The 21944-nt window shown below is 54.8% G+C and overlaps 2 protein-coding genes across 13 annotated transcripts in view; both read right to left on the bottom strand.

The window, feature by feature from the left end:
• Positions 1-8498, bottom strand: part of SFXN5 (sideroflexin 5) — a 108024-nt gene extending 99526 nt beyond the window's left edge. For 5 of the 8 annotated variants that reach the window (XR_011426372.1, XR_011426373.1, XR_011426374.1 and 2 more), the window contains exons 1-2: positions 8288-8446; positions 1066-1134 (exon numbers count right to left, since the gene is read on the bottom strand). Coding sequence is in view for 3 of the 8 variants with exons in the window: in XM_070236245.1 (XP_070092346.1) it covers positions 1066-1134; positions 8288-8392 (174 nt within the window). In the remaining 5 variants the exon portion in view is untranslated. Of the gene's footprint in view, positions 1-1065; positions 1135-7246; positions 8209-8287 lie in introns of those variants that run through there. The other 3 variants (XM_001488626.7, XM_023618896.2, XM_070236243.1) reach the window with 3 other exon arrangements.
• Positions 8499-10072: 1574 nt separating this feature from the next.
• RAB11FIP5 (RAB11 family interacting protein 5) overlaps positions 10073-21944 on the bottom strand; it is a 38457-nt gene continuing 26585 nt past the window's right edge. For 3 of the 5 annotated variants that reach the window (XM_023618890.2, XM_070236242.1, XM_070236241.1), the window contains exons 4-6: positions 16255-18213; positions 12587-12776; positions 10073-12309 (exon numbers count right to left, since the gene is read on the bottom strand). In XM_023618890.2, the coding sequence (XP_023474658.1) occupies positions 12106-12309; positions 12587-12776; positions 16255-18213 (2353 nt within the window). In that variant the 3' untranslated portion in view covers positions 10073-12105. The remainder of the gene's footprint in view (positions 12310-12586; positions 12777-16254; positions 18214-21944) is intronic. The other 2 variants (XM_023618891.2, XM_023618893.2) reach the window with 2 other exon arrangements.

Below are 21944 nucleotides of genomic sequence, written 5' to 3'. Positions count from 1 at the left end.
TAACGAATATTTGCTACTTTATATGTGCATGCATTCCTACATGCATTTGTAAATATATATCCAAAGGCAATAGAGACACTTCTTGGGATGGCTGAAATAAATTAAAATTTGACAGTACTAGGTGCTGGTGAGGATGTGAAGCAACCGGAACATTGTGATGGAAATGTAAAAGGTACAGTCACTTTGAACAACAGTTTGGCAGTTTCCTATGAAGTTAAATACATGCTCACCACACTTATCGGATGAGCCAGCAATCCCAGTCCTACTTATTTACTCAAGAGAAATGAAGGCAAACATCCACACAAAGAATGCTCACGGCAGTTTTATTTTTGATAGCCCCAAACTGGGAACAGCCTGGGTGTTCACCAACAAGTGGATGGATAAACAAGTTCTGGAACACCCTTTCGGTGGAATACTGCTCAGCAATAAGTGACGAAGTCCTGATACATGCAACAATACCGATGAACCTCAAAAGCATTATGAGAAGGCAAAGAAGCCAGACACACAAAGCTACATACTGTAGGATTCCATTTATGTGACATTCTAGAAACAGCAAAACAGTAGGGACAGAAAACAGACGAGTGGTTGCCAGGAACTGGGCGGGGCAGGGGGAAACTGATTAAAAACAGACATGAGGGAACCTTTTAGAGAGATGGAAGTGTTCAGCATCTTCATTGTGGCAGCAGATACGTGACTGAACGTTTGTCAAAACCCATAGAATGGTTCATATATAAAAAAAAAATTATGCCTTAATAAAGCTAACATGACCTGTGAGACGAGGGAACTGGTAGGAAGAGTGTATGAAGGATACTTTTTTGTTCTACGTAAACACATCTGTACTGTTTGAACTTCTGTAATGAGCATGTAATTCATGTACTTGGTAGTAATTTTATTAAAGTTTGAAATAAGAAGAATGATATATATCCATCTTAAAGGGATGTCATGAGATCCAGATGAAATGAGATAATGTGTATAAAGTGTACACACAGATGACCCACAGATCTTCTAAAGTGACAAGGTATAAAGGTCAAGGGGCCTCCATTGAGAGTGACAGCCATGACTTACCTCAGTGACAAACAGTGTGCGAGGGTCGATGATATCCAGGAAGTGCCTGAAGCGGCCATAGAAGGATGTCTGGAGCGGGAGGAAGGAGAATAGAGTAGATCAGCTGCTGTAAACCATCCTCTAGACACTGGGGAACCCTCCCCCGCAGCTCACCCTTACTATTGGGGTCCCACAGTCCCCAGGACTATGCCTGTGGGTGATAAATACCAAAGAGACCTCACTTCTCAGTGACCTGAGGACAGCTTTCTCAGGCCTCAGGGCTTTCTAAAGTCAACTCAGAAAGACTATTAAGGCACTCAGTGACCAGTCCCAATGTCTCTTCAAGGTGTCTCCCATTTTTTCCCTCTCCTCCCAATGCACTGAGATGCACTCCAAGCCTTCCAGCAGCTCCCGAGCACCACTGAGCACACAGGCTGGAGGGGGGGCCTGGTCCCCAGCCCTCACCCAGCCTTCCCTGCCCACAGCAGCCTCCTTGCTTTGCTTAGGACCTCTCGAGTGAGGGATTCCCTCTCCAAGATCCAGCTCAGGCCCTGCCCCCAGGGAAAGCTCACACAGGCAGAGCTCAAGCCTGATAGTGCCCAGCTCACAGCCCTCAGGCCTTCCTTTCCCCAAAGCCCTGGAACTGCTATGAGGCCCAGAATGAGGGGCAGCTCCTCCCGGCCTTGCCCCAGAGCAGGGGCCCCAGAAAAGGAGGGCTTTGTGCTAAGCAGGCCACAGGCATTAGGGAACAATGAAAGGAGACGGAACAACACTGCTGCTGGGCCTTCTGCCCAAGAGACAGAGCCAGCTCGAGGGGAGGAGAGAGGGCACCAAGCCGGGTGACAAAGGGGAGAGCTGCAAATGCTGGGAGTTCATGCCTCGCTACACTCCAGGCTCTACACCCCGGGCTTGGCCCCAAATCCTCCCTGGAGCCCACAGCTCTTGGAGCCCATCCCCTGCATGGAGGAAACAGAAGCCTCCACACTCTCTCCTCTTGCTCACTAGGACACCAGACCCTGCAGCCAACTTTCCCTTCCCCACAAAGACCCTGCCATAGGCCCCGTGTCACCTCAAAGTCCCCTGCACACACCAGGCCCCATGCCGCCTCCATCTCTCTGCTCCCCAAGGCACCCCCTGCATGGAGCAGCCTCAAGCCCTCACGGACCTTGTCTACCAAGAGAGACAAAGAAGTAAACAACTACGAAACACTGTGATCCATGCTGAAATGAGGCATCATAAAGCACAGTGGGGGCACAGGTTATTTCTTCCCAGTGAGTCAAGGAGGCTTCCAGAGGAGCTGGGACAGGCAGGTGGATGAGTTTACCAAGCAGAGAACGGTATCAGCAGAGCTGGAAGGCATGAAGGCTGGAGTCAGAAACTGTACCAGACTCCTGTGGTTTATTCATTCATTCACCAAAAAGCTACTGAAGACTGACTGTGTGCCCTGCACTGTGCCAAGTCCTGGGAGTAGAGCAAGGCTGACCGTCTACGGGATGAGGAAGATCAGAGAGCTGTGGATAATGCCTGGATTTCTAGTTAGACACTAATGCTTATTAACAAGGATATGGAAAGCAAGAAGAACACTCATTTAGAGGACAGGAAGATGGTTCTGTACTGGTTATGTACATTTGAGATACTTAAAGGGCCTTCCAGAAGTAATTTTTCAGTAAACACTTGGAAATAGAGGCCTGAGATTCAAGAAAGGTGTTCTGAGTTAGAAATGCTAAGCATAGATGATAATGTCCTGGCCAGATCAGCCTAAGACCCCCCCAGGGACAGACCTGTAGTCTGACAAAGTCAAGTTTACTGACTCATTGCAATGAGGGAGGCCACACAGCAGAGGAACTTCAGGCTACTTCACCAAAAAAGGGAAAAAATGGAGTTAGTATAGAATTCTGGAGAAAGGTGGAGTAAAATTTAAGTGAAATGGTGCTTTAATAGGCTCAAGGCAAAGCAAGGCTGTGGGGAAAGGGGTCCACATAGATCTGGACTGAGAAGTGGGTGTAGAATCTTGTTTCCTTAGAAACTATAAAGTTAGGATAAATGGGGCAGGTTGTGTCCAGAGACTCATTTGAAGCTCTGAGCTTGGGTTGATTCTCTGAGTTAAAGTGACATAGACGCATCAATCAAAAGGGGGGGGGGGTGCTTCATTCCTACTGATATTTTAAACAGCACAGTTTCTGGCAACCTATGATCTTGGAGAAGGTGATTTCTCAGTGAGCTTGAGAGAGTGGCTTCTCAAAGAAGGAAGTTGTTAGGATACTTTATAACTGAAGTGGGTCCTTGTGAGAAACACTGTTTCTTTGTAACTGGCTTTATGTGTCTGTTCTCCCAGCCTGATGAATGGCTGGGAAGGTTTCTACTTTCTCAGTCTGATTAATTTTTATTTTCTCAATAGTTTAAAATGTATGGCCTTCTTTTCCCTCCAAAATTCAGCCCTCATCTTTACCTAATCAGATAGTCAGTAGATGTTTTTCCTTCCCTTTTTCTTCACCGGAGGAATGAGTCAGCCAAGTGATTCCTTCCCTTTCCCTTTAGTAGAAAGGTGAGTCAGCTAATTCTCAGCAGGGGCTTGGAACGGCAGCAAGACTTCCCACCTCCACGGCCCCTGGGGCAGAGCAGCCCCTGGGGCAGAGCGGGCCTTGCGAGCAGCAGCTGAGGGCAAAGACCCTAGAAGAAACTGACAGCCCTCCTGGACCCACACCTCTAAACCACTGCTCTTCTGGCTTAGAGATAAAACACTCATGGAACCTGCAGCCCAAAGGCAGAAGGGCTGGACCAGCTGGGGGCAGGCATCAATGTCTGTTTAGAAACCTGCCCAGGTGATTAAAGTGCAGCAGGGGTTTGGAGCCACTGGACTAGGCATTGGCCCTGTCCACAGCACTCTGGGAAACGGTCACTCTCTGGCCTATAGGAGAGAAATGATTAAAACACATAACTATCAGCAAGGCACTTGCATTTTAGAACTTATTTCAGGCAAACTACAGAAGAAACTTCCCCACTGAGCCTCCTGACTCAGCCCACACAAAGCCCTCAGCCTTGAAGCGAAGTGTGCATCCTCCTGCTCAGAGAGCTCCCCATACTCTAGAGGGAGCCCTGTGAAGCCACCTGCTCTGCGCCACAGGCTTCGGTGGATTTCCGTCCCAGCAGATCCACACCCCCAGTCATCACCCCTGAAAGTGAGACTTCCAAAGGAGCAAGGAATTTTAAAAACAAAACATTTCTGGATAGACTGAAACACAAATGGGAAGAAGGATGTGTGTATGTTTTCTGTTCTGGGCCCCCAATTTGCTAAAAAATGGTGTGTGGGCCTGAAGGGAAGAAAAGAGCGAGATCAGGAGAGGAAATGAGCAGAGGAGGAAAGGGAGCAGAGTCAGGTCACAGAGCTTCCCGGGGGCTGTCTTGTCATCTTCCCTTTGCTAGGCAGTATGGGGCAGTGGTTAAAAGCATGGACTTTAAGTTTCCAGGAACAATAGGGGAGAGGGGAACATGTTAAATAATACCACAGGGATGCCTTCAGCCACATGCAGAACGAGGGCAATCCTACAGGACAAATAACCCAGTTTCTTCAACAAATAGAAAAAAAGAAGGCAGAACCAATAGATTAGAAGAGACAAAATAGGCATATCAGTCAAATATAATTGTGGGCTTCTGGGATCCCGATTCAAGCAAACCAATTATTTAAAAAATGACGTGACAATCAGGGAAATGTGAATAGTGCAATGGACTGAATGTTTGTGTCCCCCAAAAGTCTTATGTTGAAATCCTAACCCCCAAGGTGATAGTATGAGGAGGTGGGGACTTTGGAAGGTGAGAAGGTAATGAGGGCAGAACCCTCATGAATGGAATTAGTGCCCTTATAAAAGAGACCCCCCCAAGGCCAGTCTTCCTCAGCAAAAACAGGAGCATTGGCAGAAAATGTTAGTTCAGGGTTGATCTTCCTCAAAAAAAAAAAAAAAAAACCCTAATCAAACAAGTTCTTGTTTTTTTAGAGATACCTACTAGCAGGTACAAAAAAATGATGGGATGTCTGGGCTTCGCTTTAAAATAATCCACTGGTTGGGGGTGGGGGCGTATAGATGAAATGAGGCTGGCTTTACAGTGGTCATTGTTGAAGTGGAGTGATGGGTGCATACGAGTTCATCAACAATTGCCTCCACTTTTGTATGTCTGAAAACCTCCATAATAAAAAAGTTGACAATAAACAAATAAACAAACAAACATTGACTCTGGAGCCAGAATGCCTAGGAAGTTCGTTAATCCGTTGGTGTGCTGCGATTTTCTTACCTACAATATAAGGGATAACTATACCTGTCTCACAGGATTGTTGTGAAAATTAAATAAGTCAACACACCAAAAGGTCGGAACAACGCTGGGCTATCAGCATCATCCTACAGGGAGAAAGGTGGTCACAGACCACAGCCCATCAAGGTGAGCCATCTTCCTCCACCCTGACGCTGCTCAGTGCCTTCCTCCCCCTGCCCTCCTTCACAGGGAGATCCTTGACGGAGGAAACGAAGAGAGTTCTGCGATGACTCCTGGGAGTACGGAAAGACGTTGGCACCCGGTCTTGCAGAAAGCAGTAGACTGGATGGGGATTGAGGGTGATGTCCTTGGTGTGGGCCCTGGGAATGGACCCTGCATTATGAACCACTCAGGGTTCAAGGCACTGAAAACAGCCAGTGTGGTGGGAAGGAGAGTTCTAGGGGGTGGGGGTGGGGGGTTTGATTTGAGGAAGAAGAGGTCAGCAGGGGTGGGCCACACAGGCTTTTGAAGCCCTTTCAAAAGTGAGGTCTTTATCTTAGAAGGAGGGGAAGCCACTCGAGGGTGTTTAAGCAGGGAAGTGGGAGTCACCTGATCAGACCTGCATTGTTGGGACCGCCATGAGGACAAGGCAGGGACTGGAAGGGAGCCAGAGTGGACCCGGGAGACCTGCTGGGAGGCTTCCACTGCGGCTCAGGAGATAGATGATGGGGCTTGGTCTGGAATTCCAGAGACGGAGACTGGTGCATTTGAGAGCTGAGTAAGAAATGAGAACGCTGGCCCTCTGGTTGTATTTAGAGAGTGAGAGTGAGGAAGGGAAGTACGTAGGTGACTCTTAGGTTTCTTGGGAGTCAGTTGGGTGGCAGGTTGGGCTGCTTGCATAACTAGGGAGTGGTGTGGAAGGAGCAGGTTTGGGCAAAAGAGGAGAAGTTCCTTAACAGCGATGAATCACGTGCACTGTGGTTTACCCAGGCCACTGTGCTGGAGGAAGGGTGCTCAAAGGCAAATACAACAAACACTTTTACTGCCCTCAGGAGCAGTGACAGAAAGAGATTCTAGCAAAGGCTGCCAGGATGACAGCAGTCTCAGGTGTGCCTGTATGGCTCCAGGGGTGATCAGAACAGCTCAGTTGTTAAAGCCACTCAAAAGTTGTTGATAAATGTCTGTTGTGTGACCGAATGTCCCAGAATAGGTATTGGAAAACGAACAACCCAGGAATCTTTATTTGGCATGTTACTATGTGTCTAGCCCCACCTCAAGGCAAGATGGAGACAACCCAAAGGGCAAGATCAGCCCCTTCTCTCAAAAGGCGCACACAGGGGTTGAGGAGACCGAGAAATCACACAGAGAAGGAGTAGAGGACCACAGGGCAGACTGTCAGTAAAGGCTGACCTATGAGGATCACACTTTGGGTGGCCAAAGAGGCAGGAGGGAGTCAGTGACCTGGTCCCACCAGTGGGTAATGTCACAGGGGAAGAAGGGAGGAAATGTTTCTGAGGAGGTGGGCCTGACTGAGCCTTGAAGGATGGGTGCACTGTGTGTGGAGGGCCGGGAAACGGGGACAGTCAATGAAGAGTCACTCTGGAACAGGCAGAGGCACTCCTGACAGTCATCCTAGGGGGCATGCTACACTGGCGGGAAGACGCCAGTCTCACCTCAGGCACCTACATGCCCAGACAGTTTATTTTTTTAAAGAAATTAAAGTCCTATTTAAAAACCGTGGGGACATTTTCTCAGAAGTCTCAGGAGCACGTTTCCTTAAGTATCAGCGAAGCTCGGTGCACCAGTTTGCTGGAACCGGTCCCTCTCCTATCACCACCAAAAAACCCCAAAAAACAGAAACAAACCCACCGCGCCGACCTTTCTACAATTTCCTTCCTTCCTGCAAACTTCTTTCTGCCCGCCTCCGCCGCCCCCAGCCCAGGCAAGCCCGGTTCACCTCAGCAGTCTCTTTGCCCTTTTCCTAGTAAAGTCCGTGTCCTCGGCGCCGGAGGCAGCGGGGATGGAGAGTACGCGTGGCCCACGGCGTGGGAAGGGCCCCTCTCAGCCTTCAGCCCGGGCCGCCGGTTCGATCCCCGTTTCCGTGGCCGAGTTAGCGACGCCCTGTCCGGGGTCCCGGAGTTAAAGGACCGCTGTCACCGCGCCCCGGAGAGCCCAACCGGGTCGGTCAGAGCCGAGCGCTCGGCGGCAGCAGGGCCCGGCTGTGGCGACCCCCTGGGGAGGGGTTGGGGCGGGCTCCCGGCCGGGGACGCGGACCCCCCGAGCGGCCGGCGGTCCCGGGGATGACACAGCGTTTCCTCCGCACCACGGTTCTCCCCGCACGTCCTCGCTCCGTCCCCGGCAGGGCACCACCGGGCAACTCGCTGCGTCAGCGAATCCCCCGCCGAGGGGACGGGGTTCGCCGGGCCGCGGGCACCCTCGGCTCGTGGCCCCAACCCGTCGCGCAAGGCGGACCCGGCGTGGGATCGAGGGCTGGGAGCGCGACCGCGGGGCGCAGGTGCTGCCCGGAGCCTCCGCCAGCAGCTCGGAAAGAATCCAGTCACCACCCGGGGAAAAAGTTAGAAGGGACCTCGGCCACGCCAACTTCTCACCCAGGGCCGGACTCGAACTTTCTGCCCAGAGTGGACCGCTGCACAGCCCAAAGCGACCCTGCAGACGCCGCTCGGACCCAGGCGCCCGGATCCCGGGCCGAGGCCGGCAGTGACCAATCACAGAGCGCCTCGGGCGGGAGAGGCTGGGAGGCGCTGGCAGCCGCGGAGCGACGGCGACGACAGCCAATAGGGAGCCAAGGTGGGAGTCCTCGTCCACCCTGCTGACCAATGGGAAAGGGGCGACTGTGGCCGAGGTCCCCGAGGCAGTCGCTGCAGGCTCCCCGGTGGCCGCGGGTCGGAGACCCTAGGGCTAAAGGGGATTTTGGAGTGGAGTTTGCTCGCCCTCCTTGTGCCACCCGCCGACTCGCAGACCACAGCCCGGTCCTCACCTGCTGGAAGCGGGGTTTGCCCAGCTGGAAAGGAGGTGCATCGGTCGAGGCGTTGGCGGCACTAGCCGCTGCCGCCGCCGATGCTGTAGTCGCTGTATCCGCCATGGCCACTGACGCCCGCAATCTCCGGCCCTTTTAAAATGTCCCTCCTCGGCCCCCGCCACAGCTGCCTCTCCGGATTGGTCATAAGCAACCGCAGACAGCCGGGGGCGCAAGGGGTTGTGGGGAATGTAGTTTTTCTCGTCACAGCGCTTAACAACCCTAGACTGCGGAGAGTTGCACTGACTCAGACCCGGGCTCGGTTCCCGCCGCCAGTTTTGCCAGGGATCTGCAGTCCGGGAAGAGCGTGCATGTACGACTCTAAAATCCCGACAGGGGGCCACAGGGCGATCCCTCGCTGGTGACCTGCCCCTACAAGTTTGAGTTGCTGCGGTGGGCATCGCTACTGGAGTTGCAGCCCGGAAGAGCCCTGCTCAAGCGAGTCCGACCCGGGACCAGTTGGGAAAGGACTCCAGACGGAGTAGGGTTAATCTCAGAAGGCCTTCTGCAGAGTTGCACTGCGCGATCTTTATGCAGTTTCTTCTGTAGCCACCCTGTCCCTCGCCCTGTGCTCTGCAGCCACCCTGACGCTGTTCCTGGAGCATGCTGGGCGCTCATCGCCCCTGACCCTTGAACATTCCGTACCCAGAAGACTAACTTTTTATCTTCGCCTGACGCTGGCTATCTTTCTGGCCTCCGCCTAAACACTGCATTTCCTGATCCATCACCCTACCTCCACAAAACCCACTACGTGCTCTTTTAGCACCCAGAACCTCTCTTTTGCCACCCTTGCATTTATAGTTATTTAAGGTTTTGAGTATCCGTCTTTCCTACTCTATGGTCCACAGAGCAGGAGTTGTGACTTTTTGATTCACTGCTAAGTCCTCAGTGCCAGGTACAGAGGGCTCACAGCAGGGACAAATGTGTGTTGGCTGTATGACCTAAACAGTGGAGGCTTAAGAGCCTTGGCAGGCTCCACTTCTTTGGCCAACCATGGAAGATCTCTCCTGGGCCCAATTCCTGGGCAGGAAGAGAACTGGGAGTTGGAGATGGGGTTCAGCAGTGTTTATCAAACACCAGCTACAAGGACTTTAGGTAAGGGGGAGCACTGCAGATCAAAGAACAAGAAACCAGCAGAGATAATCAACACCCTCCTGCAGAACAGAGTTGCAGAGATTCCTAACTGAATTATCTGGCCAGTGAGCCAGACTGGAAGAAGAGAGTTGGGGAAACTGCCTGTTTCACCCAAGAGAATAGTAGAAATACTTGGTTTCAACCCTAGGGAACCCCACTTTGGATCTCCTTAGTCTCATGCCGAGGTGCAGGGTTGGCTCATGCCTGCCCATGTCTTTCTGGACACTTCATGAGCTGTAGCAGTCAGGTCCTCATCCACAGTTGAACCACAAGAAACAGACTTTTCCTAAAGCTGGAGAGATTCTAGCTAGCCATGCAGAACCATCTGTAACTTGGATTTCTGTCTTATCTTTCCCTTCTAGACTACACAGCTTGAGAACAGGAATCAAGTCTTTTACCCCTATACTCCCCGACAGTACTCAGTAAATGTGGGTATCCTGGGAGTGAGAAAAGACTGAGTCCAGGCCACTGGGCAACACTGTGCTGCTGCCCCTGATGTTCGGGCAGGGGCAGTGTCATCCAAGAACCCCATCACCTTGATTTAAGGCTGCCTTCTCTCCGAAGAAGCCTCCTTCACATGCTCATCAAACAGGAACACAACAGAGGCACCTGCAGTATGTGAACTTTTTATTCTTCATAAAGTGCTCAAAACATGAAGAACAAGCTCTTTATAAACAGGAGTTACAACTAGGAAGACAAACAGCAAAGCAGAACTGTGCCTGCTCCCTGCCCACCCCACCAGCAGCTCTCCTCTAACTTGTGGCCAGGAGCAGAAACATCCAATAAGAACCTTGGGCTTCAACTCAAAACTCTCCCGAAGACATCCCTGTGCTGGGCATTTTGGAGGCCCACAATCAAGGATGAGTAGAAGATCAGGGTCAGGGCTGGGACTGAATAGAGCCCAGAGGAATACCTAGTAGAGGAGTGACCCCCCCCCCCAGACACCTCTCCAACCTTCAATGACCCCAAAAAACATGACCGAAGTCCTAGGCACCTGTGGACACTTTCCTCAAGCTTTGATGAGTGGTCCTTAAGGTAGATAACATCACAGAGGCCTTCCCCCATGTGTGGGGCTCCTCTGCTTCTGGCAGAAGATGTTACCCATAGAGCACATCTCCTCCCAAGGCTTCCCGACCGATCCCACAGGCCCTCACAAAGAAGAGGCAATCCCAGACTTGCTCTCACCCTCTAGCTCCTCACTGGTTCAAAAGTACCCTCCTTCAATACCTCCTTATCCCAGAACTTTTGCTAAAGCAGGGTGCCCCAAACCACCAAAGGTTCCCTGCAGATGCCATGGGGAAGCCTGCCATGTTTCTGCAGCAGGGGCTGGGCCAAAGGGCAGACACTTCATTTCAAAGTGAACTGCAGCCAAGCCAGGCAAGGCCATGGGGCAGAAGAGAGGCTGGGATGGCAGCTAGTGGATGGATGGGAGGGCAACAAAGGCTTTTCCTAAGTTATAGGCAGATGGGACCTCCCACTTCCAGAATGCAGTTTTTATCCTAGAACCCTCCCCCAATTGGGGTTGAGGGAGGAGGAGAAGAGAGCAGGGAGTCCGAGGGAGCAGCAGCAGCTTGGCCACACCCTTAACTGAAATTAACTCTAGGGGAGGGGCAGAGAGCCCAGCTGGGCTGCCCCCCTCCTCCTTTCCCATTCCCAGAGCCCTGACAGATCAGCCCCTTGTGCTCAACAGGGAGGGAGGGGGATGTCAAACAGGGGGAGAGGTCTACATCCAGAGGCTCTTGACCCCACCCACAAAAGGCACATTTTCATTGGTTTCCAAAAGGTCAAACCCTGCAGCAGCACAGTTTTGGCATCTGGACAGGCAACAAGAGCAGAGACAAGGCTTGATCCCCAAACCCTGAGGCCTAGAGGGGCCCACACCTTGAAGGTGGGTGAGGAGGCGCTCTCCCCCCACCTGCCCCAGCTCTCCACACATTCACACATGACACTCAAAGGGAAGGTCAGAAGAGGAGGGCAGGGAGTGGCCTGGAGAACACATCATCTCCCTCCATCCACACTGCACTCGCTCCGCAAATAGCTAGAAACAGACAGACTCAGGGCATGGCAGAAATGAGACTACAGCAGACCACACGGGCTCTTTTCTCTCAGGGGAACAGATGTGAGGCTGAAGAGCAGGTGCTCTGGTTGCCCATAAATCACAAACGGGCAGCTTGGTCCTTGCCACTGACCCAGTAATACTAAGAGTCCCCTAGGGGCTAGAGAGAGATGAAGAAGATGAGGGTTTAGCCGTGGAAGAAATGGACAACCATCCTTGAGGGGTAATAAACTATGTCCCAGATACCATATCAAATTGCAGCTTGCCCCTGCTCCATCTTGAGGGCTGAATGCTTTGTTCCAATTCCCTGGAGCTCCCAAAGCTAAGGGATACGAAAATAGGCAGGTGGGAAAGACCCAGGGCTCCCAAAGACACACAAGTTGTACACGGAACCTGATGCCTCCAATGGGAGTCCAAAGGGCCCCTTTCCAGCAGCCCCACTGAGGCAGGAGGGAGAGCAAAGAGTCACAATAGAGGACAGACTGCACCCTGCCCCGGGGAGGCTGAGTTCAGTGGGAGGGAGGGAGGGTGTGAGCCCTGTTAGGGCAATGGGTCCACGCCAACCCTCCCGGGGCGGGAGTGAAGAGGACTACTTGGGGGTGCCAGGGGGGATCTGCAGCAACGTGGGTGAGGTCTCCATGATCCGCACTAGAAGCCGGTCGATGTAGCTCTCCAGCTCCTGCACATGCTCGTCCCGCTGGCTCAGCTCCCGCTCCCGCTGTAGAAGCAGGCCAATGAGCTCATCGTGGGTCAGGTGGTAGTACTTGGCCGACTGATCCAGCACACCTGAGTCCTGCAGTCAGATGGAATGAGAGTGAGCAGGACAGCCTCAGGCCTATCTGTCCGCCTGCCCACCGACACCCTAGTCTCACACCCACAGGCCCCTGGAGCTGCCTCCATCTCTAATGCCACAGATGGCCAAACTGGCTTCAGGGCTTTGGCATGGGAGACCAGGCCTGCTCCTTGCTCCGCCCTGCCCAGCACCCTGCTCCTGACCTTGAGACGCCTGCCCTCTTTCCACAGCACCAAACGTCTGGTCAGACGCCCCCTGGCATCCTGCTGGGCCTCACCTTCAGCCTCTTGGTGTCCACTGTCTGGCCGACCTGAGGGGCCGGAGCCACAGGCTGAACGCTGCCAGATGTAACTGTCTTGAGCTTCTCCAGCCCGCTGCTCAGGGCTGTGCTCAGACTGGAGCGGGGCTGCTTCCTGTCGGGGCTGCCCTCCACGGGGGCAGCACTGAGGGGCTTCACAGGGTGGGGACTGCAGAGACAGACAGGATATGTGTCATGCGATGGATGGGCAGCACAAGGGAAAGATGAGGCCACCTTCTCTGTGGGGCCAGCAGGTCAGCTGGACAGAAACCTACCACTTGGTGGTGGCTGCCCCTACTCAGCCAGGGCTGCAGGGCATCTGCACCCAGCATTCCTCAGCAGCCCTTCTCTCCTCTGCCCTCACTGCTGTCCTCACTCCTCACCCCACCACCTGCACCATCCCCATCTCACTCCCTCAGACAACCTCACCCTTCCCAGAGACAGTAGAAGCTGTCCTACAAACTGCTCTGCACCTACACCCAGTCTTTGCAGGGCCACACCCCACACACCCCTGCCATCCATCTTCCCTCCCCCTCTTCTACACCGTAACCTTTCTCTAGGGCGGTGACCAACCCTCTCACTTCCTCAATTTTCCCAGGACTGGGGATTGCCAGGATGGGGGACTTTCAGTGCTAAAACTAAGACACTTGGTCACCCACCTCTCTCTGCCGGTTGCTCCCCTCAGCATTTACACAGGCCTGAGAAACCCTCCCTTGACCTTGTCTTCGCCCAGCCATCACCCTCAGTCATTCCACCTCTTCCTTCTTCTCACCCGGAGGATGCAGGCTGCATTCTGTCTCTCTCAGTTCTTACCTCTCATTGACTCCTCAACCCATTATCATAGTGGCTCCCCCCAGCCCATCACATATGTTCCTGCTGAGGCCACCAACCCCTCGGTTCTCACCTCACTGACCTCTCTGTGGAGCTGACACTAGGACCTCTCCTTCCTTTGGGCTGCTCTCCTTCTCCCTCGTTTCCCCTCAAGACCTCTATCTGCTTTTCTGACCTCTGACAGCCCCTTCTCAGTCTTAACTGCTGTCTGCCCTTGGGTTCCTCCCCTCCACCTCCTCGACTCCTGTCACCGCAATCTATCTCTAGCCCAGAACTCACCCCTGAGCTCTGGACCCATCATGTAGAGAGTCACAGGCTGCCTTGCTCCATTCAGGGTCACCCCAGGCACATCATACTCCCCTCCATGCCTGCCCTCTGCTGTGCTCCCCAGCGATGCGTGGCACCATTAGCCTCCCATGAATCCAGTCAGAAACCTGGGAACCCCTCTGAATCTTTCGCTTCAGATGCAGCCTTAACGAACATCAGCCCTGCTGCCTTCTCACTTTCACACCATCTCCTCCTCTCCAAGCCAGTGCTAGCTAAACCCTCCTTCTGGCCACAGCTGGTAAGTCAGCTCCTCCGTGGGTCTCTTGCCCACCTCCAAGCACACCCCCATTCTGCTGTGGGATAATGTTCTCAGCCTCTCCAATGCTTACACAGCCTTTCCTGGCTCCCTGTCAGGGTAAGAAAACACAGTCTCTAACGCAGTCTGGCCCCTGCCCTTCCTCCTGGCCCTCTACTCCCCACGCACTCTGGCCAGGGGAAACAGCTCTTGCATCTTTACGTTCTGACAAAAGCTGTTCCTCTGTCTGGAACACTGCCCCTGCTGGCCTGCTAACTCCTACTCTCCTTTCAAAGCTGTGCAAGGCCACTTCCTCCAGGAAACCTTCCTGATTCCCCCAGGCTGACTAAGGGGACCCTCCTCTGGGATCCCCCAGTACCTGTACCTGTGATTTCACCCCAACTGCAAGCATCAGGCCCTCAAATCAACTAACCTGCCCCTTGGGCACCTCTTAAAATTTACGCTTACTTCACAGAGGATTTGGACCATTCAGGAGTAGGAAGCAAAATGGCTTAGCCCAAGGCCCTGATCTCCACTGGAGGGGGCTCACCCAAACCCAGAGAAGCCAGCTCTGTCACTCAGGATAGGGCCATGGATGCAGACTCACAAGCTGGGAAGAGCTCCAAGAGTCCAGGCAGGGGCAGACAGGAGGAAAAAGACCTTATCTCAGTCCTTCCTTCCCACCTAGGGGTCTGCAGTAGGGATGGGGGTGAAAGGCAGCTCTAACGCCACCCATGGGCTGTGCTGGGGGAGGGGAGGAACATCACTGCCGCGTAAGAACGCCCTGAATGACGGGCTAGGAGTCCTGGGCTCCCAGTCTGACTGCCCCACTACATCTGACGGACCCTGGATCCCTCATGGACTCCATTTCCTCGTCTGAGAAATGGGGACAGCTCATTTGGCCCATCTGCTTCATGATGTAAGGAACATGCCAAGTACAGACATGATGCCAACTCTGAAGAGAATAAAACTTGTAGAAAGTGGTGAGTATAATTTGAAGTGGTGCTGGAATACAGCAGGGCTAGCTGAAGATGCTGTCATCAGAGCAATGAAGCTGTAACAACCTCTCTCCCACACCTCCGGGAACGGCATCACCACCTACCACTGGAACAGCCGCCGGTGGCAGCTCAGACTCCCTCCCACCCACTTCTCATATATCAGCACCGGCCCCCGGGCCTTCCCTTCATGGATTCACCTCCATCTTCCCCACTGGACTGGGAACTCCTTGGGAATACAGGTGGGACAGTGTCTTTCAGCCCTATTCAGTGTCTGACACACAACAGATGCTCAGTGAATCTGGATGACTGAATGTATGAGCCAGTGGGCTGGGGCCTCACAGAGGCCACTGCTGGAGTCTGTCCTGCTCCCCAAAACCCTCGCCCTGCCCTGCTCCCCAGAGGCAGTGGCCACTTATGCTCCCCTCTTCTTCACTCAGGGCTCCTCGAGCGCTGGCACCCCTACGGACTTAGCTGCCCCTCGCTAAGTCACAGCCCATCACCCCCCAGGGACTGTGTCTCCAGACCTCAGCTCTGCTCACCTCTCAGCAACCACCTGGTGAGGTCACAGCCTCATAATTTGTCCAAAACAGACCAACGCCACAGTGACCACAGTCACCTAGGCATCCGCTATCAGGTCGGCACAGTCCTAAGTGCAGGGGACCAGCCCAAAAGGCACAAACGCAAACTGATGAAGCCCCTGACGAAGCTGGAGACCTTTCTTCTGAGGATCACATATGTGGGAAGCATTTTCTTTTTTCTTTTTGTCCTCTGAAGGTGTCTCCAGCTTTCCTCTCTGACCTCAGTCTCCATCCCTCCTCTGGCTCTCTGCCCTCCACAGCCTGCTCCCCCAGGGCCTGCCACGGAGGATACGGCCCCTATTTGACAAGCTTCATGGCCCCCAGCCCCTAGCTCACCTTGTGGCTGAGTGCCTGAGTTCTCACCCCCCTCCCCTGCCGGCCCGCATCACCTCTCTCCCCACCCCCTTCCTCATCTCCTGCACCTCATCAGTGTGACACCCAAACCCCTGGCTTATGGGGGCACCTGCTCCTCCAAGGCCTCAAAAAGGAGGGGGCTTCAGAGCCAGTACCACAGAATACTCATGTCCTCACAGCCTCCCCCATCCTGCCTCGAGGCGAAGGAGCCCCTCGCCTGCCTCTGGAGGGGCTGAGGCTGGAATGGGACCACCTCAGCCCTCAGGGTGCTCTGCACACCCTGACCCACTTCCTCCTGGAGAGTGTTCTCGGGGGGCCGCTCACCTGGCACTGGGCTGTGGCTCCTCAGCTGGTCGTGTCTCCAAGGGCAGAAGCACAAGCGGGGAGGCTGGGGTGGCTGCAGCACGGTCCTCCCCAAGTGGGGCAGGGGAGCCCGCAGAGGGGGAGGCTGGCTCCCCGGGGGGTGGAGAGGAAGAGGTCAGGGGCCAGGCTCCAGGCGGGGGAGAACACGGAGGGCTGGGCCCCCCGTGGCGGTGGCTGGCCCAGGGCAGGAGAGGGGGCGGTGGAAAGGCAGGCTCTGTGGGGGTGGGCAGCTCTTCTGGACCAGAGTGGACGGAAGATTCCCTGGACCCTGGAGGGGATGTGGACGGGAGGCTGGGGGGACCTTGGCTCCCCTGAGACAAGAAGGGGTTCAAGGCATCCTCCTCCGAGGCCCACAGGTCAGCCTGTTGGGAGCTGCCAGACAGGGGCCCAAGCCCCTCTCCTACTGGTCCCTGGCTCTGGGCCTCAGGAACCTCAGAGCCTTCTCTTTCTGGAGGCCCCCAGCTCTGCTGACTCTGAAGAGCCAAACTCTTTGAGTAACAGGGTATGGGGGCAGGAGCCTGAGGGCAGCTGGTGGGCAGAGACAGGCAGGGCCCAGACCCCGCACGGCTGGCATCCTCCACTAGATCTTCCAGGCCTGGCTCACCCAGCAGGGTTCCAGAAGAACGGCTGTCAGACTCCAACCTGGGCTTTTTGTCCTCCTCCTTGGCCTCCTGGAGACCAGCAACCAGAGCACTTGGGAAGGTGTCTTCTCCTCCTGTCTCTGCCCCTCTGCTGCTCAGCTCCCCTGCATCCTCCTCCTCCTTCTCCTGGGAAACTGAGGGGGTGAAGAGGCGTGGTGGCTTGGGAGGTGGTGTGCTGGGTTGCAGCCCCTTGCCGGACGCCAGCTTGGGTTTGGGCTCTGGCTCCAGCTCTAGTGGGGGAAGTGCCTGGCTCCCCTTGGGGCTCACGGGTTCTGGCGACTCTGGCTGCACCTGGGGAGGAGGCAGCTCATCAGACTCTCCCTGCAGGACTGGTGAGGACGTCTCAGCCGCAGGAGAAATAGTAACCACATCCCAAGGCCAGGAATTGTCCACTGTATTGAGCTCGTGCAAAAGCTGGCTTTCGCCTTGGGAGGCCTCCTTATCCTGGCCCTCAGGGGCGTCGTCTGGGCCAGGCAGCCTCTCCCACACGCTGATCACTTCTGGGGAGCTAAAGAGAGACGTCGCACTGTCTGCTGGACTCTGCCCTGCTTCCCCTCCTGGGGCCAGCAGCTCCCTGTCTGCTTCGGGGTCCGAGGCTCTGGAGTGCAGCTGGGCTGATGTGGAGGGCAGGCCAGCCCCTACGGACCCAAGGGGCCCCAGGTCAGCCGCACTCGTGCTCTGGCGGTCCAGTCCCAAGTCCAGAGGAACCCTGGGCTCCAGCCACACGTTGCTCCCACCTCTTCCTCCTCCCCCAGGGTCCCCCCGGGGCTCAGCTGCCTTCACTGTCATGGCCCCGGGGCCTGGGTCTCGCAGCCCAGTCGCCTCCAGCCCCACTCCTGCAGGGGCCAGGATCTTGCTCCTGGCCTCTGGACGCAGCCTGCTGGCAGCAAAGACGTTGAAGGTGTCGTCCCACTCAGGCGGGGCTTTCCCAGGGGAGGCCAGGGGGGTGGGGCTGGCCCTCGAGGCACTGGGGAGAGAGGGAGCAGGTGAAGGAGAGTTTAGTGCTATGTCGGCTATGAGTTCCTCGAAGAAAGGGTTGCTCTGCAAGGAGGTGAGGAACGGGTTGGTGAGACCCAAGAATCCAGATGGGGTGGCTTCAGGGGCGGCGGTGGTGGCAGCAGCAGTGGCAGCAGCGGGGGAGGCGGCTGCTAAAAGGTTAGTGCTTAGCATGGGAGCAGCAGTGGGAGCAGGAGTGGGGGGGGCCGGAGCACGGGGGGAGCAGGGGAGGTGGTGAGGAAGAGCAGCTGGGTCAGGTTCTACCTGAGGAGACACGTCCAGGCTGTGGAGGGAGACAAAACCGTGAGCCTCCTGGTTAATGCCAAGACTGGAAACGCCCCCGCTGAATACCGCCCCTTGCCCCCCACCTGCCTCAGGATGAGGTGCCACATGCCACATTGGCAGGGTTCAGGCATGTGGCCCAGGGGACAGAGGGAAGGCCCCAACATGTAACATTATTTGATACCATCCAAGGAGGAAGATGCTGGCAAGAGCTCATTTAATCCTCACACCAACCCCAGAGAGCAATAATCCCATTTTACAGGCAGAATCCCAAGATAAACCTAGCGTTCTTTCCACTACCCTATGCTGAAGATTCTACTAGATGCCAGACTTACACCTGAAGAACCAATCAGACAGAGCCTTACATCCCTTTAATGACTGAGAGAGAGAAAAGAAAGTATCAGCTGACTTGCAGGAGATAAAGAGATCAGAGAAAGGCTGGGCCTAGGTCTCTGGCTGGACAAAGCCACACTAATAGAAGCCAGCAGGGCACCTGGAATTCTGACTCCTGAAACAGTCTGGGTTCCACTGACCCCTTGAAGGAACAGGAGGTAAGGATGAGGCTGTCGTCAGGTATGACAAGGTGTCAATCGAAGAGAACCCACCCCTCTTGTTTCTTGGAGGGGTACCATAACCAGCCAATGAGGACAGCAAGACATTGCTGAGGATGTCTACTGTCAGGTGTCCACACAGCCCAGCACCTAGCAGACTGTGCTCCTCACCAATGGCACCTACAGGCCAGCCTTGAAAGCAGCCCTGCTGGGGAGATGAAGGCTGGAATGTGGGAGCAGAGGCGGCAGCAGCAACACTGGATGTCACCAGGGGCCTCCTGGGGTTCCCCACACAGAACCCTGGCTTCCCTGGGAAATCCATTCCATGGCAGTGAACCTGCACTCCTAAAGATGCTGGAAAAGCCTTGCTGGCCTTCAGGTGTCCCCTCCAGGGTCCTCTACATGAGGGGGCATCTCCTGCACTTGCACCTAATCCACAGCACGCCACTGACTTTAGGAGTGTGGACAGGGTGAACTGTGACACTAGAGCTCTCGGCTGCCCCAGAACACCCCTGGGACAGAGAAAGAGGCCAGAGAGACAATGCAGGAGCCAACACCCGAGGTGACAGCAGTCTATCAGAGGTTTGTGCCTGCCTGGAGGCAGAGCCATGTCAGACCCAGACCTTGGTGGCCTCACCTGCTATCCTAGCCTTGTCTCCCAGCCCCCACTCTAAGTCCCAAGACCCCCATTCCTTGACCCCTACCCAGGTGGAAACATCCTGGGGAACTTCTCTTCCCACAGGGACATGCAGGGGGTGAGCCCTGAGGTGGCAGAAGGTGGCCTCATCAGTCAGCCCACAGGAATGCAGGTTGGGGTAGGAGAGGCACCTATGGAAAGAGGCCCACGAGTCTGGAGCTTGCCAGGATTCTTCTGAGAACCCGGCACCCAGACAGAGTGGGGCACAGGCAGGGCCAGCTTGTCCACAAACACTGGGGGCAGACAACGGGAAGGTGTCCAGTTCAACTAGCAGCAAAGGTGGGTTTCCCAAGACAGTCTGCGAGTCTGCGACTCCGCCTCACAGGCAGGACACAGCCAGGTCTCAAGCCCCTGGCTTTCTCTTAAGAATCCAGCTTCCAGAGGCTCTCCTGACCCTATTTTTGCCCTACAATAACTCCCTATCCAAGGGTGGATTCTCAGTCTCATGCCACCATCTAGAGATGGAGGGAGAGGATGTAAAAATTCCCATCCACTCCCACCCTAGCTGGGCTTCCCAGCACTGCTCTGCCCCTATGGTCACAACATGGTGAAGATACTGGAAGAGGGAAAATCCTGGGCCCAGAGTCCCAAACTCGGCAGACATCCCTTCTCCCTTCCAGACAGGCCCCAGGGCCAAGGCACACATGCCTACCTTGCGTACCAAGGAGAGCAATGTACCACCACCATGTGGGTCAAGACCCTGCCCTGAGCCGCCCCCCACTGGAGCACCCATATCAGATACAGCCCAACTCTGCCAGCAGGACTCAGTCCCCAAGAACAGGGCTCAGTACTCTGATACTTGGTACTCGGTACTCTCCCCAGTCCCCTTTGTGATGAGTGGCAAGAGGGGTCTGAGGGAAGAGAGCTCCATCAACAATAAATAGCACCAAGCTTAGCTCTACAACCCCTCAGCCCCAGCTTGGCCCCACTCACCCTCGCAGTCTGCAGCAGTCTGGCTGGCGGTCAGAACTGCAGGGCAGGAGAGTGGCAGGGTAGAAGGCTGGAGCCCCAGGCTAGGCTGGCAACCCCCATGGGCTCCCCAGAGATGCACACAAACCCGTTGGTATGGAACCAGCAAAGGGCTCTCCCTGGAGGAAGGGACTCCAGGTGCCAGGCCTGGCATGCTCCGCAGAGCTGGCGGCACCTCTGAGAGCACCCTGTCCACGCTTTCGACCCAGCAACATGCCCCACCCCATGCCTCCCTCGCCCTTGCTCCACATGAGGTGCACATTCTGAAGGTTCTCACTTTAAAACATCCGTTCCCTACCATTCCACCTGACACAGATCAGAGATCGACTCCCATGTGTGGTTACCTCTGCAGGTTATGCTCTGAAGACAGACAGAAACCACCTGCATCCGAGAACCTACCAAGCCAGCCTAGCACGGTGCCATCCCCCCGCCAAGCAGTGGGGGCTTCAGCATATGCTGCTTTGTCTTCTCTTTTTGGATGGAAAGTTGGGGAAAGAAATCAAAAGTCCAAATGTCTCTGCCCCTTCAACCTATGGGAACAGAACTCGAGGGCCTGCAGGAACCTTAGAACAATCAGTTGAACCTGCCACTTAACGCAGAAATCTCCTGTTCACTCTGACAGCCCACCTCTTCTTAAACACTGTTGCTGGGCAACTCACTCCACCACCGGGCCACCTCTGTAGCTGGAGGCTAGGTTTCACTGCTGGACAGCTCTTCCTTAGGCTGAGATGGCTCTGTGTCCTTGTTTTCATTTCCAGGCATTGGTCCCACAGGTGGCATGTGGATCTGCAGGCAGTCTGGCTCTGTACCAGGCAGGCCCCCAAAAGGCCAAAGCCAGCCTTTAGAGCATACCCACCCCTAGGCAACCTGCCCTTCAGCCAACTCTCCTAAGGCACAATGTCCTGGAATCTGCCTGAGATGCGCCCTAGAGTCCAGGAAACGTGTCCAGGAGACTGGACATTGCCTCTCCCATCAGGTGGGCACAATGAAGTGACATAGAGAGGCCTTGTAAGTTGTAAGTAGGGAAAACATAATTTATCTTCCAAACCAGAACATTTTTAATACAGTAAAGGGACATTATTAACTATGCCAGGAAAACAGGCACAAATAGGACGTTATGGCCACACTAACTCACTGGGCACACACCATAGTTACTCATTTACTCCACTGAGAATGCCCGCAACTGCACACTCCGGGCTCATGGGGCCCTTGTCCACCACTCCTGGAGAGGGGCTGGGTGGACGCAGGGATTGGTAAAGGCCACCACAATACACTGCCTCTATGCTGTGCCGCACTTACCCCCAATTAAGGAAATGTTTGTGTTCAATACTTGATTCCCCACTGTGCACAAAGTGCTAGGATCAGTGGGGGGAGGGGCATCAGAGTTCAGGGGCACCTGCCCTCTGGAAGCTTCTACTCCAGAAGGGTCAAAAAGGGACAGACACAAAGACAACCCGCTGTGGCACTGCGGGCGTACCACCCGTGGTCCTGGCAGTCCCGACACACTAAGCAGCC

This window comes from Equus caballus, chromosome 15 (genome assembly GCF_041296265.1).
Source record: "Equus caballus isolate H_3958 breed thoroughbred chromosome 15, TB-T2T, whole genome shotgun sequence".
Taxonomy (NCBI): domain Eukaryota; kingdom Metazoa; phylum Chordata; class Mammalia; order Perissodactyla; family Equidae; genus Equus; species Equus caballus.
The sequence above is the reverse complement of the archived record's forward strand: the minus strand, read 5'-3'. Positions and strand labels throughout refer to the sequence as shown.